The sequence below is a fragment of the Caretta caretta genome, chromosome 26 (genome assembly GCF_965140235.1).
Source record: "Caretta caretta isolate rCarCar2 chromosome 26, rCarCar1.hap1, whole genome shotgun sequence".
Taxonomy (NCBI): domain Eukaryota; kingdom Metazoa; phylum Chordata; order Testudines; family Cheloniidae; genus Caretta; species Caretta caretta.
In genome coordinates, this window is record NC_134231.1 from 13,057,646 (window position 1) to 13,075,428 (window position 17,783).

Below are 17,783 nucleotides of genomic sequence, written 5' to 3' on the forward strand. Positions count from 1 at the left end.
GCCTTTCCACTGCAGGTTTAAAAGCTGCCGAATTGCAGGCTCTGTGTTTCCTCTCTCCTTGGGTCAGGAATTCACAGCCTCTTTAGCTGCGGGGAGCCAGCTCCTTCGCTGCGTGAGCACTACCTGCAAATAAAACCTTGGCAAGCCTAAACAGGAAACTTCATCTTCAGAGCCAAGCAGCCGTCAAGACAGTGTGGGCTTGGCTCCGGGAGTCTAACATGGGGCGAAAGCTGACTGCGCAAAAAGGCCAAGGGTGAGGCATTGCATGCTAGATTGCCACGCCTGGGATAACGATGCTTGTAAATTACACTTGCTGTGGTGACGGTGTCTAGTCTGTTTAAGGTTGCCAACTTTCTAATCTCAGCAAACCGAGCGCTCTAGCTCCACCCCTCCCTGAGGCCCCGCCCCTCGCTCACTACATTCCTCCTCCCTTGGTGGCTCACTCTCCCCCACCCTCACTCCCTTTCACTGGGCTTAGGGAGGGGGTTGGGGTGTGGGAGGAGGCGAGGTCTCTAACGGGGGGTGTGGGCTCTGGGGTGGGGCTAAGGCTGAGGGGTTCAGGGTGCGGGAGGGGGCTCCAGGCTGGGGCAGGTAGTTGGGGTGCGGAAGGGGGTGAGGGCTACGGCTGGGGGTGTGGGCTCTGGGGTGGGGCTGGGGATGAGGGGTTTGAGCTCCAGGTTGGGGGGTGGGGCCAAGAGATTCGGAATGTGGGAGGGGGCTGCGGGTTGAGGCAGGGGTTTGAGGTGTGGTGGGGGGGGGATGAGGGCTCTGGCTTGGGACCAGCATTCTGGTCGAAAACTGGACACCTGGTCACACTAAGTCTGTTCAGATTATAAACTGTTTGGGGCAGGGACTACCTTCAGGGTGTGTTTGTACAGCACCTAGCGCAATGGGCCCCTGACCTCACTTGGGGCCTCTAGGTGCAACTGTCACACAAATGATAAAACATAATAGGCCAAAGGTAGCAGGAACTCATGCTTCAGTGCAGGGGTCAGGAAGGAATTTTTCTCATAGAAGATTAGGGTTGGAAGAGACCTCGGGAGGTCATCGAGTCCAGCCCCCTGCTCAAAGCAGGACCAACCCCAACTAAATCATCCCAGCCAGGGCTTTGTCAAGCTGGGCCTTAAAAACCTCTAAGGATGGGGTGGTGGAATCTCACTCATCTCCGTGAGTACTGCAGCTTGTAAAGGGGCATTAGGGGGTGTCTTCTTCCTTTGAAGCAGTAGTGAGCAGATCGTCATCTGGTGTAAATTCTCACAGAACCATAGGCAGGATACTGGACTGTGTGTGTGTGGGGGGGGGGGGGGGGTGAAGACACAAGCCTTTTAACTTTGTGATCTGAAGTGAAATCCTGCCTCCGCTCACAAGCGACAATAAGTTTGAGCTGCTCACGCTATCGTGTGGCTGCGAGGGGAGGGGACAGTGGGGGTGGGGCCGGGGGCTAGCCTCCCTGGCCAGAAGCTCAAGGGCCAGGCAGGACGGTTCCGCGGTCCAAATGTGGCCTGCGGGCCTTAGTTTGCCCACCTCTGCTATAGTGTGAAAGACACAGGACAGTGATACGTTGTAAATAGTACAGGAGAGCTAAAGCTGACCTATGGTGAGGGTTTATTAACGAATATCTGTAAAGAGTTTTGAGATCAGTGGGTGAAAGGAGCTACATTGTGGTAGGAAGAAAAATGTAACAAACCAGGACTTTTTCCTTCCTGAAAAATGAATCTCACATTAATGCTCTTTAAAATATTCCTTGAATTTCTCCTAAATAAAGCTCTGCAGTATCTCCTGACTCGGTTCCAGTATAGCGCCCTCCCAGCTTTATGTATTTATTTAAAATACTATTCACTGATTGCCTTTCTCTAGTTTTAACAAGCACCATTTTGTGTTCATGTATCATTTTTCATTCAAAGATCTCCAAGTGCCTTCCAAAGGTGAGTAGCTATTATGGTTGCCCTCTGACAGGAGGGGAACCTGAGGCACCAGAGAGTTTAAGGGCCACTTTTTTTTTCTTTTTAGGATTACTTCAGATTGCTCAACCCAACTTGAGCCTGATTATCAGAGGTGTTACACTCCCGCAGCTCTCACGGTCTTGGGTGCGCAGCACTTCCTAATGCAGGCCCTGTTGTGTGTCAGGTTTGGCACAGAAAACTGAGGCCTCCAGAGGCCATTTGTGGCTTGCCCAGATCACACATTAAGTCCATGTTCGAGCTGAGACTAGAAACCGCATGTGCTCTAACCACTACATTACACTGTCTCCTTCTCTGGCTGCATTAATGGCCTTTTGTTTGTCAATCAGCCTTCATAGTCCATCATACGACAATAGTAGTACAGGACAATAGCCACCATATTTCTTCAAACACTTTGTGCAAAATCTGGGTGAGGTAACAGTAGCCTGTTGCCTTGCCCTGAATCAGACTTACAGCACCCAGAATCTGTTTCCTTTCTTTGCCGCTAAATGGGCGAATGCTGCTTTACTCTGTTAACCAGGAGGAATCCTGGGTGTCGTCCCCCTCAACCTCCCGGCTTCAAGAGCAATGAATCCCAGAATCCTAAATGAGCAGCAAAGCTGCAGTGGGAAAGAATATCTAAATAGTTCTCCCACTGGGAAAAAAGCATTGAAGTGTGTCAATCTGCCTCCCCTCTGTAGTTTGGATCTCTAATCCAGGTAAATGCCAACCTAAAGGGGAGGAGGAACCACCAGGTATGTATGTCCCTGACCATAGCCTGGATAATCCACAGCTGTTTGCAGTATTTGCAGGCAGAATTAGCATATGCTCTGTTGCTAATTTTTTTTTTTTTTTTTAAAAAGCCCCTGTTGTCCTCTGTTCTTTCCCTCTGTCCCCACTGCAGTGACATGAGCTAAAATCCAAGTTGTACCAGTTAAAAGCTGCCAGGTTAAGCCCTAGACTGACTAATCCATGAGAATTCGTGGAGTTGGGTCTCTGCAAACCTGATTTAAAGGAACAGCAGCTTTATTTCCAAAATAAATACAGGCGCGTTGCCGAGAATTACTTGTGCTTAATTGGAGCACGAGTCATATTCTCAGGGAGCCTGCAGAAATCTGCTCTCATTCATTTATTTGTGTTCCTCTTCATGGTGAATGTTAAGAAGCTGATGCAGAACATTAAAAGCAGAAGAGTTTTGTTTTTGTTTTTTAAAAGGGAGAGAGTGTTGTCTAGTGATTGGAGCAGGAAGCCCGGACTCTGGGGTTCCTTTCTCAGGTCTAGTAGAAGAGCATGGTCTAATAGTTGGAGAAGGGTCTGGAAGTCAAGACTTCTGTGGTCTGTTCCCAGATCTCGGAAGGGATTGTGGGTCTAGAGGTTGGAGCAGTGGACGGGGAGGGAGAGCTCCTAAATTCTTTTCTGCCACTGAGAGTGACGTCAGGTTAGCTCAGCATCCCAGTTTAGTCACTGAAAAATGGTCTAATCGCCCCAATAGAGTTAATTAACAAATGTCTCAAAAGCGCTTTAATCACCTTGAATGGTGGAGGTGTGTTATAAATGCTACATAACCGGGCATGAAACTGCTTAGTCAGCATGCTGCATCCTCTCATTTGCCATTTCACATTTTCCTGATGCTGAAATCCTTCACACACATAACGCAGCCAAAATGTAATTAACCCATCCCTGAAATGAATAGAGCAGGTCAAGGTTTTGGGAACTCTGATCACTATCAAGCTGATTAAATGAATTTTCCAGTGTCCTACCACGACAGATGTACCAGGCCTTTTTTGCCCACAATGCAGCATCACCACCCTAACACGCTCCACCCAAAGGAAAACCGTTGGCTGGGAAAGAGGGGCAATGAGTTAGAACTCAGAACACTGCCATTCAGGTTCTGGTACCTGCCGAACCAACAAGACTTGGTCCTCCAGGGGCTAGAAGAGGAGTGGGAGGAGTTATTAGCCAATCAGGACCCACCAGGCGATATAAGAAGGCTTGCTTGCTTCTTTGTAGGGGTCAGTGCTGGATGAAGCTGGGAGAGGAGGGGAGCTCCCCAAGCCCTAACCCAGAACTCCAGGCCCTCAGAACCTAACCATCTAACTGCACCTTCAGCTGAAGGGGTCCAATAAACTAGTGGTTTTGTCTTGAAGTTTAAGGGCTCAGGTGACCAATTTTGGGGGTTGAACATTAATTGTTAAAGGATGAGCAAAGAGCTCATCAGACACCTTGCTCCAGGCACGCTGGGACACCGTCCTTTTAGTATTTGTTCGCTGTATGCATAAGCACATTATTAGTTCATAGATGCACATGGCACTTCACCAATAAAATGCTTTCCCTGCCTTGAAGACTTTACAATCAATTTTTTTCATAGCAACATAAGTATTATGTTGAGAGAGAAAGAGGAGGGGGGAGGGCCTGATCCCAGCAGTGAGATTTACCAACCCAGCAGGTTCTGTTCCTCTTTCAGATGATGTGACTTTAGGCAAATAACTTAACCTCTCTGCCTCCACTTCCTCATCTGTAGTATGCAGACATACATTACAGAGATGGTCCGAGGGTGAATTGGTGAAAGCTCGTAAAGCGCTTGGCAGATGGAAAGTGCTATCTATGTTCATGTGAAGCATTACCTCCCTTTAATAAAAAAGGTCATTTAAAACCATGTGTGAATTGGACTCATGAAAGGAGTGCTTCATATAACATTAGTGCTGATAAAGCTCTTGTAAGATTCCTCTAGCTATGAAGCTTTGCCAATGCACCACCACCCTGACCTAGGACTCTTCTAGATATCCCAGCCCTGAACCATGCTCTGCCAATGCCTCTCAGTCCTCAGCTGTTCCAGCCCAGGGCTCCTCCAGGCACCTCCGCTCTTACTCATCCAGATTATTGCTGATAAATATATCTAACTGTAAAATGCACAGAGGCTGTACAGCAGCTGCCCTGTGACAGATCTATTCTGTTCAAGTTCTTACATTGTACCCATCACCTTGGTACCTGATCACCTGATTGGTGCACATTTTGGACAGATGTGCAATTTACAGCTGTGCATTTGTACCCTGTACCGATCACACCTGTGGCTTTTGTTGTTTCAGGTGGATAAAGTTCGAAGAAAAGGTGGAAGAAGGAGGGGAGAGATGGAGCAAACCTCATGTGTCAACGTTATCTTTGCACAGCCTGTTTGAACTACGCACGTGTCTACAGACAGGGACGGTGCTACTAGACTTAGACGGCTACTCCCTACCACAGATCATCGGTATTAACCTCTCAATACAAACAGCGGTGGGGTTTTCTTGAGGTGGTTTCATTGGTACTCTAGCCTGACCTAGAACTAGAGGAATGTGTCACTCATGGTGGAAGGGAGGGTTAATGGCACGTCAAATGGCGCACAGTGTAACTGACCATATCGAGCCTGATTCTCCACTTGTGTGGTCATTCAGTTGCGTAAATAGTAAGATAGTGTAATGTAAATAATAAGACGATGTGGGCAAGTGGCTACGGTGATGGACAATAAATTTATTCTGTGTGAGAGGATGTTAGACCACTAGGGTAGGCTTGGGGAGAGAGGAGTTCAGTTCCCTGATCTGCCACAGTCTTCCTGTGTGGCCCTGGGCACTCACTTAGGCCCAGATTTGTAATGATACGCACTCAGCATTGCAACACCAAACTGATTTAGGAGCCCTTGTCTCATTTTCAAAAGGGATTAGGAGCCAATATCCAAATTATGTAGGCTCCTAAGTGCCTAAATCCCTTTTGAAAATGAGGTTCCTACATCAATTAAGTATTGCAATGCTTAGCGCAGCAATGCCTGAATTCTGTTTAAAAATCGGGGGCCTTAGTCTCTCGGGGCCTCAGTTCCTTATCTGGAAAGTAGGGATAACAGTGCTGCCCCGTCCCACCCCACAGAGGTGTTGAGGCTAAATACGTTAAAGTTTGTGAAGTGGATAAGCCCCGATCCTTAAAGGTACTGAGCTCTCCTGACTTTTATTGAAACCAATGGGAGTTAAATCCCTAAACACCTTCGAGCATCTGGGGGCCAGATACGTACCTAAAGTCGATTATGCACTGTAACTGTAAATCACTGCTGCTCTGACATGCTTGCATTTGACTCCCACTTTTCTGTGTTTACACATTTACACCTTTGCAGTCAGGTGCAGTGAGGTTCTTTAACACATATCGCTCCACTGCAATCCATCCAATATGACATTAGGCAATGAAAGGATGATGATGATGAGGTTGTTGCTAGATTAGTTTCTGTTACCTGGTGGGTATTACGCAGTGTAACTGTAGCCATGTCAGTCCCCAAATATTAGATAGGATCTCACCGCACCCACCTTGTCTCTCTGGTGGGTCTTATGCTTATGGCTCAAAAAACCCCTTGTGTGTCGAGGAAGCTCTGACTAGTGGTTGGAGCTGGGACTCCTGGCTTCTATTCTGAGACCTGTAGGTGTTAGTCAGGCTCTAGTTAATGTTTGTAAAGCATCCTGAGATTATATAAACCTGATAGGTGAAGAAAAGCTGAAAAGAGCGGATGCAGTATTACGTCAAAACTAACAGTGCCTTATGCTGGGTTTCACTTTTTTCATTTTTATTGATGAATGTTAATTTCATTATGCCTTACGTAATATAAGCCAGAGAGAATGTAACCATTGTCAAGCAGGCTATGTGGTACAGTTGAGAAATGAAAACAAAATTGATTTCTAATCTCTGTGCATCCATTTACTTATTTATTTTTCTCCTTTGATTATATATAGTTACGTACAAACGTCATTACATATAAATACACTAAAAGTTTTTAAAAACCTGACCTGTGAGGAAAGGTTAAAACAACTGGTCGTGTTTAGTCTTGGGAAAAGAAGGCAAGTGGGGAACCAGATAAATCTTCAAATATGTTCATGGCAGCTATAAAGAGGACAGTGATCAGTTGTTCTCCATGTCCACTGAAGTTAGGACATGAAATAATGGGCTTAATCTGCAACAAGAGAGATTTAGGTTAGACATTAGGAAAAACTTTCTAACTCTAGTTAAACTCTGGAATAGGCTTCCAAGGCTTCTGTTGTGGAATCCCCATCACAGAAGTTTTGAAGAACAGGTTGGACAAACACCCATCAAGGATGGTCTAGGTTTACTTGGTCCTACCTCAGCACAAGTGGCTGGACTTGATGACTTCTCAGTCGTTTCTGTGATTCTGTATACAGCAAGTGACTCATGAACTCAGCGGATTTGCTCTGCAAGTTAATGAGAGAAAGCTCAATACATTTAGAACTCGAGAGCTTCCTTTTTATTGTCCCTTTTCAGAGTATAACTACACTTTTTAAAAGGCAGTGTAGTAGTCAGCCTTTCAAAGTAACAACCCACTGCATATGTTAAAATGTTGGCTCAAATTGCTGCACTGTTACATGCTTAGTGAGGAGCTCGGTAGAGGTTTGCCATTCTTATTTATTCATTAATCATCTCTCTGTTTGTTTGTTTGTTTGATTTATTATCTCTGGTATGATGTGCCTTTTATGTACTTTTTAATTTAACTTTGTGGGCCTGATTCTAATGTGCCATAATAAGCAACTCTGTAGAAATCAGTGGAATTTACACTGGGGTAAAGAGAGGACAGCAGAATTAATTTACAGTATCAGAAGAAAGAAAAGGAGTACTTGTGGCACCTTAGAGACTAACCAATTTATTTGAGCATGAGCTTTCGTGAGCCACAGCTCACTTCATCAGATGTTTACCGTGGAAACTGCAGCAGACCTTTTTTTAATTGACCTTCAGTCCTTTTGGTACGATGTCCATCTGTTTGCATTTGGAAAGGAAGATGATGTCTGTCTGTATCTGTACAAGTTTCTTCATGCAGTTGATAGATTTCCACTCCATACAGCTAAATGCAGTGCCTTGCATAATGACAGGTTTCAGAGGAACAGCCGTGTTAGTCTGTATTCGCAAAAAGAAAAGGAGTACTTGTGGCACCTTAGAGACTAACCAATTTATTTGAGCATGAGCTTTCGTGAGCCACAGCTCACTTCATCAGATGTTACGGTAAACATCTGATGAAGTGAGCTGTGGCTCACGAAAGCTCATGCTCAAATAAATTGGTTAGTCTCTAAGGTGCCACAAGTACTCCTTTTCTTTTTGCGAGTATCAGAAGAGGTCACTCTCAGTACATATAAAGGCTGGTCTACCCACAGACCTGCACTGAAATAACAAAAGGAGAGAGTCATAGAATCATAGAATATAAGGGTTGGAAGGGACCCCAGAAGGTCATCTAGTCCAACCCCCTGCTCAAAGCAGGACCAATTCCCAGTTAAATCATCCCAGCCAGGGCTTTGTCAAGCCTGACCTTAAAAACCTCTAAGAAAGGAGATTCTACCACCTCCCTAGGTAACGCATTCCAGTGTTTCACCACCCTCATAGTGAAAAAGTTTTTCCTAATATCCAATCTAAACCTCCCCCACTGTAACTTGAGACCATTACTCCTCGTTCTGTCATCTGATACCATTGAGAACAGTCTAGAGCCATCCTCTTTGGAACCCCCTTTCAGGTAGTTGAAAACAGCTATCAAATCCCCCCTCATTCTTCTCTTCTGCAGGCTAAACAATCCCAGCTCCCTCAGCCTCTCCTCATAACTCATATGTTCCAGACCCCTAATCATTTTTGTTGCCCTTCGCTGGACTCTCTCCAATTTATCCACATCCTTCTTGAAGTGTGGGGCCCAAAACTGGACACAGTACTCCAGATGAGGCCTCACCAATGTCGAATAGAGGGGAACGATCACGTCCCTCGATCTGCTCGCTATGCCCCTACTTATACATCCCAAAATGCCATTGGCCTTCTTGGCAACAAGGGCACACTGCTGACTCATATCCAGCTTCTCGTCCACTGTCACCCCTAGGTCCTTTTCCGCAGAACTGCTGCCTAGCCATTCGGTCCCTAGTCTGTAGCTGTGCATTGGGTTCTTCCGTCCTAAGTGCAGGACCCTGCACTTATCCTTATTGAACCTCATCAGATTTCTTTTGGCCCAATCCTCCAATTTGTCTAGGTCCTTCTGTATCCTATCCCTCCCCTCCAGTGTATCTACCACTCCTCCCAGTTTAGTATCATCCGCAAATTTGCTGAGAGTGCAATCCACACCATCCTCCAGATCATTTATGAAGATATTGAACAAAACCGGCCCCAGGACCGACCCTTGGGGCACTCCACTTGATACCGGCTGCCAACTAGACATGGAGCCATTGATCACTACCCGTTGAGCCCGACAATCTAGCCAGCTTTCTACCCACCTTGTAGTGCATTCATCCAGCCCATACTTCCTTAACTTGCTGACAAGAATACTGTGGGAGACCGTGTCAAAAGCTTTGCTAAAGTCAAGAAACAATACATCCACTGCTTTCCCTTCATCCACAGAACCAGTAATCTCATCATAGAAGGCGATTAGATTAGTCAGGCATGACCTTCCCTTGGTGAATCCATGCTGGCTGTTCCTGATCACTTTCCTCTCATGCAAGTGCTTCAGGATTGATTCTTTGAGGACCTGCTCCATGATTTTTCCAGGGACTGAAGTGAGGCTGACTGGCCTGTAGTTCCCAGGATCCTCCTTCTTCCCTTTTTTAAAGATTGGCACTACATTAGCCTTTTTCCAGTCATCCGGGACTTCCCCGGTTCGCCACGAGTTTTCAAAGATAATGGCCAATGGCTCTGCAATCACAGCTGCCAGTTCCTTCAGCACTCTCGGATGCAACTCGTCCGGCCCCATGGACTTGTGCACGTCCAGCTTTTCTAAAAAGTCCCTAACCACCTCTATCTCCACAGAGGGCTGGCCATCTCTTCCCCATTTTGTGATGCCCAGCGTAGCAGTCTGGGAGCTGACCTTGTTAGTGAAAACAGAGGCAAAAAAAGCATTGAGTACATTAGCTTTTTCCACATCCTCTGTCACTAGTTTGCCTCCCTCATTCAGTAAGGGGCCCACACATTCCTTGGCTTTCTTCTTGTTGCCAACATACCTGAAGAAACCCTTCTTGTTACTCTTGACATCTCTGGCTAGCTGCAGCTCCAGGTGCGATTTGGCCCTCCTGATAACATTCCTACATGCCCTAGCAATATTTTTATACTCTTCCCTGGTCATATGTCCAACCTTCCACTTCTTGTAAGCTTCTTTTTTATGTTTAAGATCCGCTAAGATTTCACCATTAAGCCAAGCTGGTCGCCTGCCATATTTACTATTCTTTCGACTCATCGGGATGGTTTGTCCCTGTAACCTCAACAGGGATTCCTTGAAATACAGCCAGCTCTCCTGGACTCCTTTCCCCTTCAAGTTAGTCCCCCAGGGGATCCTGGCCATCCGTTCCCTGAGGGAGTCGAAGTCTGCTTTCCTGAAGTCCAGGGTCCGTATCGTGCTGCTTACCTTTCTTCCCTGTGTCAGGATCCTGAACTCAACCAACTCATGGTCACTGCCCCCCAGATTCCCATCCACTTTTGCTTCCCCCACTAATTCTACCCGGTTTGTCCAAACTGATTTAGTTATTTCTGTGCAAGTCTGCATATAGATGAAGACCTAAGGCAGCTAAATCAGCATCACCAACCCATTCAAATTAGCTTGGCATAGTAACTGCTTCGAAGGGGTGTGTGTTTGTGTGTGTGTGTGTATAATATGCACTGCATGCTGGGATGGGTTTTTATCATATAAAAACATCATAGTCCCTTCTGTGAATCGCTGCTGATCTCACTGATGCCCAGATATTGTGGTGATGATGAGCATCTCGGAGAGAGCATATTGCTTGTTTTGACAGTTTAGAGCCAAATCATGTAGCTTTGATTCTTCCCAATGGTGGGAGTTTTCCCTGCCCAAGAAGAACTGCAGGAGTTGGCCTGTTAGGCAGCATGGGCTTGATTCTTCACTACCATGCTCCTTGTGTGCCATCATTTCACACCTGTGCAAAGTTAATGCAACACCCTGACATACCTGAATGGCTGCATTTTACACAGATACCACACGGGTGTAAATGATGACAGAAGGTACAGGGCAAACAGGGATTGGGCACTACACCGTTAAGAAAAGGAAAGTAATATGGCCCTGGTTCAACACTCCATTCTACAGGCAAAACCCCAGGGGAAGCAAGGATATTAACTGGAATTTTTTTCTGAGTAAAGAATGAGCGTGAACTTGTCTATTATGATCTGAACCCACCGTATAGCCTCTACAGACCATGTAGAGTTTGTATGATGAGACTTCCTACGATGGCATGGAGCCAATCTGTGACTACTAGCAGCAAATATCTCCAGTAGCTGGAGATGGGATGCTACATGGGGAGGGCTCTGAGTTACTGCAGAGAATTCCTTCCCAGGTGTCTGGCTGGTGGGTCTCGCCAACATGTCTAACTGATTGTCATATTTGGGGTCAGGAAGGAATTTTCCCCTGCATCAGCTTGACAGACTCTGGGGGGCGGGGGGTGTGGTTCATCTTCCTCTGCAGCATGGAGCATGGGTCACTTGCAGGTTTAAACTAGTGTAAATGGAGGATTCTCTGTAATTTGACATCTTTAAATTATTATTTGAGGACGTCAGTCACTCAGCCAGAGGTGAGGGGTCTGTTACAGGAGTGGGGGGTCAGGTTGTGTGGCCTGCGATGTGCAGGAGGTCAGACTGGATGATCATGATGGTCCCTCGTGACCTTAAAGTCTGAGTTTTTGGCATATGATGCAGTTTTAGGGTTTGCAAGGAGGAGCTTTTTTTTTTTTTTTGCAACAGAACTTTCCATGCCGCAGCCCAGCAAGTCACGCGTGCGCTTCCACTATCCTTCTTTCAGATGATGTTATTGAAAAGCAGATAGAGGATGGTTTGCTCAGGCCAGAGCTGAGAGAGAAAATCAGTTACGTGCTCCTGAGGAAACATCGCCACCAGACCAAGAAGCCGATCCACCGATCCTTGGCAGACATTGGCAAATCGGTCTCATCCACCACAAGTGAGTTCACAAGATTCAGTTCACACATGGCTGTATCCCAAGGTCCTTATTCCTTTTTGTTTGAACCCAGTCTGTTTTGTGATTTCCTGTTTTTAGCCCTTTTAAAGGGGGATTTCTCTGTTTCCAGTCTAGGATATTAACTTGGGTTCAAATGGGAGGCACTTTGGAATCTTGGCTGTAATGACCTTAAGTTGTCCACTCTCTAGACTAACCTAAAGGGCAAACTTAAGGTTTTGCTTCTTCACATCAGTTGTAATCTCTGATAGCCTGCTGTCCCGGCATGCATACTTCCATTGACTTCAGCGAGGCATCCATGCCTCTAGGGAGAGCAGTGTAGCAGAACTGAGATTCACCCAACAGCTCAGAGCAGAACTTTGCTCATAATTTAGTGATTTCTAGCCTTGGTGGTTTTGGCTGTGGTTATTACTCCTCATCGATGTTTACACTGTGGGTCTTTTTCCATTTAGGAGAAATAAGTCTTTGGAATGAATATTCACAACATATAGGAAAATACAGGGGCAGATTGTTTACCCACAAAGGAAGTTTTGCCGTTCACTTCAGTGGGTGCTGCGTTGGGCCCATTATTAAATTGCAGGGAAGATTGTTATTGCTGCTGTTCTAGCTGCTATTCTTCTTGTTGCTTCGAGCCTATATCAGTCATAAGTAGAGCTGGTCAAAAAATGTTTTGACAGAACAGTTTTCCATTGAAAAATGCCATTTAATCTAAATGTTTCATGGGAACGCGTCAATTTCAACAACATTTTCAATGGGAAAAACTAAAAATGCTTTATTTTGACAATGTCAAAAACATTTTGAATCAAAGTTCAGTTTTGTTTTGACTTTTATAGTCTATTAAAATATAGTTTTTAATATATTGTGTGTAGATTATTATGTATATGTTATAGTTAACAGTTCATGTAATGTAAAAGGCCAAATGGTTTTTGATACTAGCAAGATTTTTTGAAATGCTCATTTTGAGGACATTTTGGGGATTTTTCAGAATGTTGGGATTTCCTGCAAAATGCAGATTCCAGTTCCTGACCAGCTCTAGTGAGGAGTTTTCTATCACAAGACAAGATCCTGCCCTGGCAGCGGCATTGAATTAACATTGGGGAGGTGCTAGGTTTCCGTAAATGCTTGCAATGCAGCTCTACCTTGAACAGCGTCTGTGTTGAAAATGGCCCCTTCTTAATCAAAAGATCTATTCTCTGGGTCTCATGCTGATCTCATTTACATCAGTGTAAATCAGGAGTGGCTCCAGTAAAGTGAATGGATTACACCCACCATGTAAGCACGAGCAAAATCAGGCCTTTTTGTGTGTATTCCCAGCACTGGCAGGTTGCCCAATGACATTGCTTGCTTGCTCTCCCGAGATGGTTAACAGGTGTAATTGCTACAAGGTACCACACAGCACTTCCTATGCAAGCCTACTGCATTTCTGAGGTAAAAAGGATTACAGAGAAATCATATTAAAAACAATAAAGGAACTTGGACGCTTGCTAATAAGCTTACCAAGCATCACCCGCACCCACTCAGGGATGTTGGCAAGAGTTGTCCTTCAACCCCCAACCCACGGGGATTCCTTTGTGGTCACAAGTTCAGCACAGCTTCAGCTCAGAACAAGCTCCCAGGTTTGTGTGTCCTCAGGAGGCTCAGTCCTTTCAACCCTACCCTAAGGATTGGGGCCCTCCATGGGTCGGGGGTCCAGACCATCCACTGAATCATGCAGAAGGCTGTTTATCCAAACCCCTTTTTTGTCTCTTGGTCCCTGCTGGAGTCTCCAGTTTGAATTCATGTAAGCCAGGGGGTGGCTTTAAAGGGTTGATAACAGAGGAAGTTATTAGCATTCCCCCCTTCCCTACTAGAGAAAGTACATACAGTGCCACAATAACACACCATTTTTAATACAGTGTGCCCCGAAGGTATTAGTTCTAATTCGATGAGGTTTAATTTAATTTAATGAAGTTTATCTTAATTCCAGAACGGTTCTTCAGGATAATACAGGATATTATCAGTCTGTCACACACCATGCCAAGTTCCATTGTCTTGCTCAGTTTCTTGCCTCAATTATAACCGCGGTATCTGAGCATGAGGGCCAGTTGTAAGTAGTAGAGCTTGTATTCACACTGTGTGATGTTCATCCTTGTGCAGAGAGGGCCTGTGCACCAGTCAAATGCTACTTCAGGCCTCAAAATAGGGCTTAAATGGGACTAAGGTAGTGGCATAAGCCTTGCATTGGCCCTCTGCACAGCAAGGAAAATATTAAAAATACCCTGTCAGAAGTAAAGCCGTTCCTTCCTTACAGAAAAATTACTTGGCCTGAGCCAAAAGTGGAAAATGCTGCTGAATTCATTGCCAAACTTGCAGAATATCAAGAGGTGTGTGAAATCTATCCAAGTTAAGCACTGGACAATTAATTTTCACCCATTGCCACCCAAGTTTCAATACCTGAAAATGACAAGCTGTATTCATTGATGGTCACACGTGATCCAAGCTGGCAGCATTTGCTGACAGCCTTATTGTGCACATGTATGTGGTCTAAATGCTCTCTCCCTCTCAGATCGCAGTCCTGTCCGGAGCCCAGCAGCAGGGGCCAGCTTCCACCGCTCCACCGAAGATCTTAGAATGAGACAGAACGCAAATTATGGACGTTTACGTAAGTTGAACAACAGCTACTTACTTGTTCAGCGAGGTAGCAGTGTCTAGCAGAACAAACACCTGGTTGAGAGTCTGTAATCCTGAGTTCGAATCCTGGTTATTTCTCTGATTTACATTTGGCAAAGCACATAATCTCTTTGGGCATCGGTTGTAAACAACTATTTCCTAGAGCGAGAAAGCAAGAATGGTCTACTTGAAAATCACTTTTCCATCTGCAAATGTTGCTCGAAGTAAACTCTAAAATTACAATGATTGAAAGAGCTTAGAGAAAGATGGATGCCACTTTATCCCATGGTGATTGTAGTTACAGTGCACTTACGTTGCAATTGCAGCATAGTTACACTGTGGCTACGGTTTTCAATTACAAGTAATTCAGATAACCGGAAGGGGAACTGCATTACAGACTCCCTTATGGTTACTCCTCTGGGTGTTCATTTTATTGCATTGCTTTTTGGAGCCCAGGTGTGTTTACCTACATTTCAATTACACTGCAGTTATCCTGAGCCTTGTAGTTCTCCTTCCATTTTTATGCATTGGTGGCAATTCTAGGTATCAAAAAGCATAGCTCCAGTGTATTGCCAGGTAGAACTTATTGCAAAGTGTCAGCTGAAAATTAAAGGTTTTTAAAATTACAAATAATCGCTTTGCAACAAGCCCTGTGCACGGAGCATAGTTACACTGCTTCAGGATCCACGTTGTGACTTCATCACAAACTGTGACAGCTAGATAGTTGGTACAGATAACTTCCCCCTCTGTACCTTACAACTCCTTATCCTGCCGCGTAGGGGTGCAGAACAAGTGACAATCTCACCCTGAGATGAATATCTGGGGAGGGGGGGCATGTTTGTGTTTTTCAGCCTGCTCCGATGACTATAGTGGGTGTCATTCACGTTGAAATCGAATTAAACCGAGGCGAAGCCTGAAGGGCTGGATTCACAAAGGCACTTAGGCGTGGTGATGCTAAGCATCGCCAGACCTAATATGTAGGCACCTAGAAAATCACTGCGAATCACAAAACCTGAGTTTGGTGGCCAGGCTCCCTGTACAGTTATTGGGGAGAGGCAGGTGCCTCAGAGTGGGGTTCACAAAAGCCAGTACGCTGGAGGCCAGGTGCCAGTTAAGCTAGACAATGGGAGATACCAAGGATGCAAGAAGCCAGGGTGCAGGGTGGGCAGGGGAAGGTGGCTCATCAACAGCAGGGAGACTGGGGGTCTCATTTCCCAGGCGAGTGCTGCAGCCACTAGGCTACTGAGTCATTCTCGTCCTTGCACTCTCTGGCCCAATTACTCTTAATTATTTATTCACAGTGGAACCATTTTGATGGGAGAGACTGAGGCAGCCCCACACCAGAATATCCCATAGCTCAATGGTTAGGACACTCCCCTGAGAGGTGACCGCTCCCACTTCAAGTGGACGGGGGACTTGAACCAGAGGTCTGCCACATCCTAAGTGAGCGGCCTCACCACGGGGCTAAGACACAAGGGGAGAGGCTCTCCTCCCCTGTTTTGTGTGAGCTCGGTAGGTATATTCAGGGCTCGCCTCCCAGGTGGGGGCCCACAGGTGATTTAGGCGGAGGAACACATCTTCCGCTGGTTCGTTCATCGCGCTGAGGCTCAGGTGTCCGGATGCCTAGTGTGAGGCTGCAGACCTCAGATACACAGGCACCTAGGGAACTTTTCCCACAAACATTTAGCTACCTACCGGGCAGCTGAACAGGGCTTTTGTGAATCCCAGGGGCAGGGGGATGATTGTGAGATTAAGGTGCCTAAAGTGGCCATTCGGTGCCTAAATTCTTGTGTGAATCTCGCCCCAAGTGTTTGTCATGGCTGGGGTGTTGGCCGACACACTGGGGGTGGAATCAGGGACCTCCAAATACAACAGCATGAGCTGCTACAGGATCCCTTTCTGGTGGCTGTATCAGCTCCTATCCTCTGTGGATCACTGTAGCGGGGGACTTGATACTCACATTCACCAGTGGGTTATGCTTAGTCGGGGAAAGCGTTGTTGAGAGGGGTGAGAAATGAGTAAAAACAGAGTAAGGACCTTAGGATTTGGCCATTGATTGCCCCACAATCCTCCGGCAGATGAATACTCCTGTTATGGATGATGGTGGAGTGACACATGAGATATAAAGCTTTGAAGAGAATCGCAAGACGATAGAACAAGAAAACAATCAAAATGCATAGAATAACGGTCATAATTTTTTTAAACTGCTTCAGCCCTGGTCTACATTTAAAATTTAGATCGACCTAGCTGTGGCATGCTCGAGTGTGAAAAATTCACACCGCTGTGTGCATAGCTAGGTTGACCTAACCCCTGATTCTTCCATCAACCTAGCTACCACCACTTGAGGAGGTGGATTAACTACATGGATGGTAAAAACGCTTCTGTTGATGTAGGAAGCATCCTTGCTACAGCAGTACTGCAGTAGACATGCCCTCTTGCTCCCATTAGCAATCCCACCATCTTAAAAATGGCAGCTTCAATGAATTGGAGAATTTCATCTGGAAGCTAGCGACCAGCTCTAGGACTTGCTTAGCTCTGAGCTGGTTCTTCTAGTCTGTCTAAGCTGTTCTGTTCAAGCAGTAGGATTTGATTAATGATTTTTTTTTTTAATCATTTGGTTCCAAGATCATAATAGGAAGTAATTAAAGGGAGCCTGTCAACTTTAAGCTCACACTTGTTACTGTAGCTTCTATGTGCTTCATCTGAGATCAGGGCAGCATTGTGCTAGGTGCTGTGTATATATACGTAGTAAAAGACAGTCCCTGCCCCAAAGAGCTTACAGTCTGAATGCATGAGACAGACAAATAGTGGAAGAGAAGAATTATTATTGTCCAGATGGGGAATCAAGGCACAAGGACGCTAAGGGCCAGATTTAAAAAGAGTGTTAGCTCCCTGTCTCCCTTTTAAAGTTCTGGTCCTAAATTGGTGGGCCATGGTCATGCAAGAACTCTGTAGGAAAACTGGGGATTGAACCTAGACCTCCTGAGTCCCTATGCACCAGGCCGGCTGTCTGAAAATGTTCTACAGGCTGTTTTTACAAGTCACATTTAAAATTACTGTAACTAAAAGAAATTAGGGAAGGCGGATCGTTTTTGGGGGTTTTTTCAGATGGCTTTCTTTGAATATTTGGCAGCACTGTGTTTCAGTTTGAGTCAATTTCATTCTTCACCCTGTATTTTCTGGCAGTTGGCTTCCCCTTTTGGGTTCTGAAGAGAAATATATTTTGAAAAATAGGAAAT

General features: G+C 45.6%; 1 protein-coding gene across 16 annotated transcripts in view; it reads left to right on the forward strand.

Moving 5' to 3' along the window:
- Nucleotides 1–17,783, forward strand: part of SLC4A5 (solute carrier family 4 member 5) — a 129,513-nt gene that overhangs the window by 45,199 nt on the left and 66,531 nt on the right. For all 16 annotated transcript variants that reach the window (XM_048829229.2, XM_048829221.2, XM_048829223.2 and 13 more), the window contains 3 exons: nt 5,027–5,187; nt 11,725–11,880; nt 14,441–14,536. In XM_048829229.2, the coding sequence (XP_048685186.1) occupies nt 5,027–5,187; nt 11,725–11,880; nt 14,441–14,536 (413 nt within the window). The remainder of the gene's footprint in view (nt 1–5,026; nt 5,188–11,724; nt 11,881–14,440; nt 14,537–17,783) is intronic.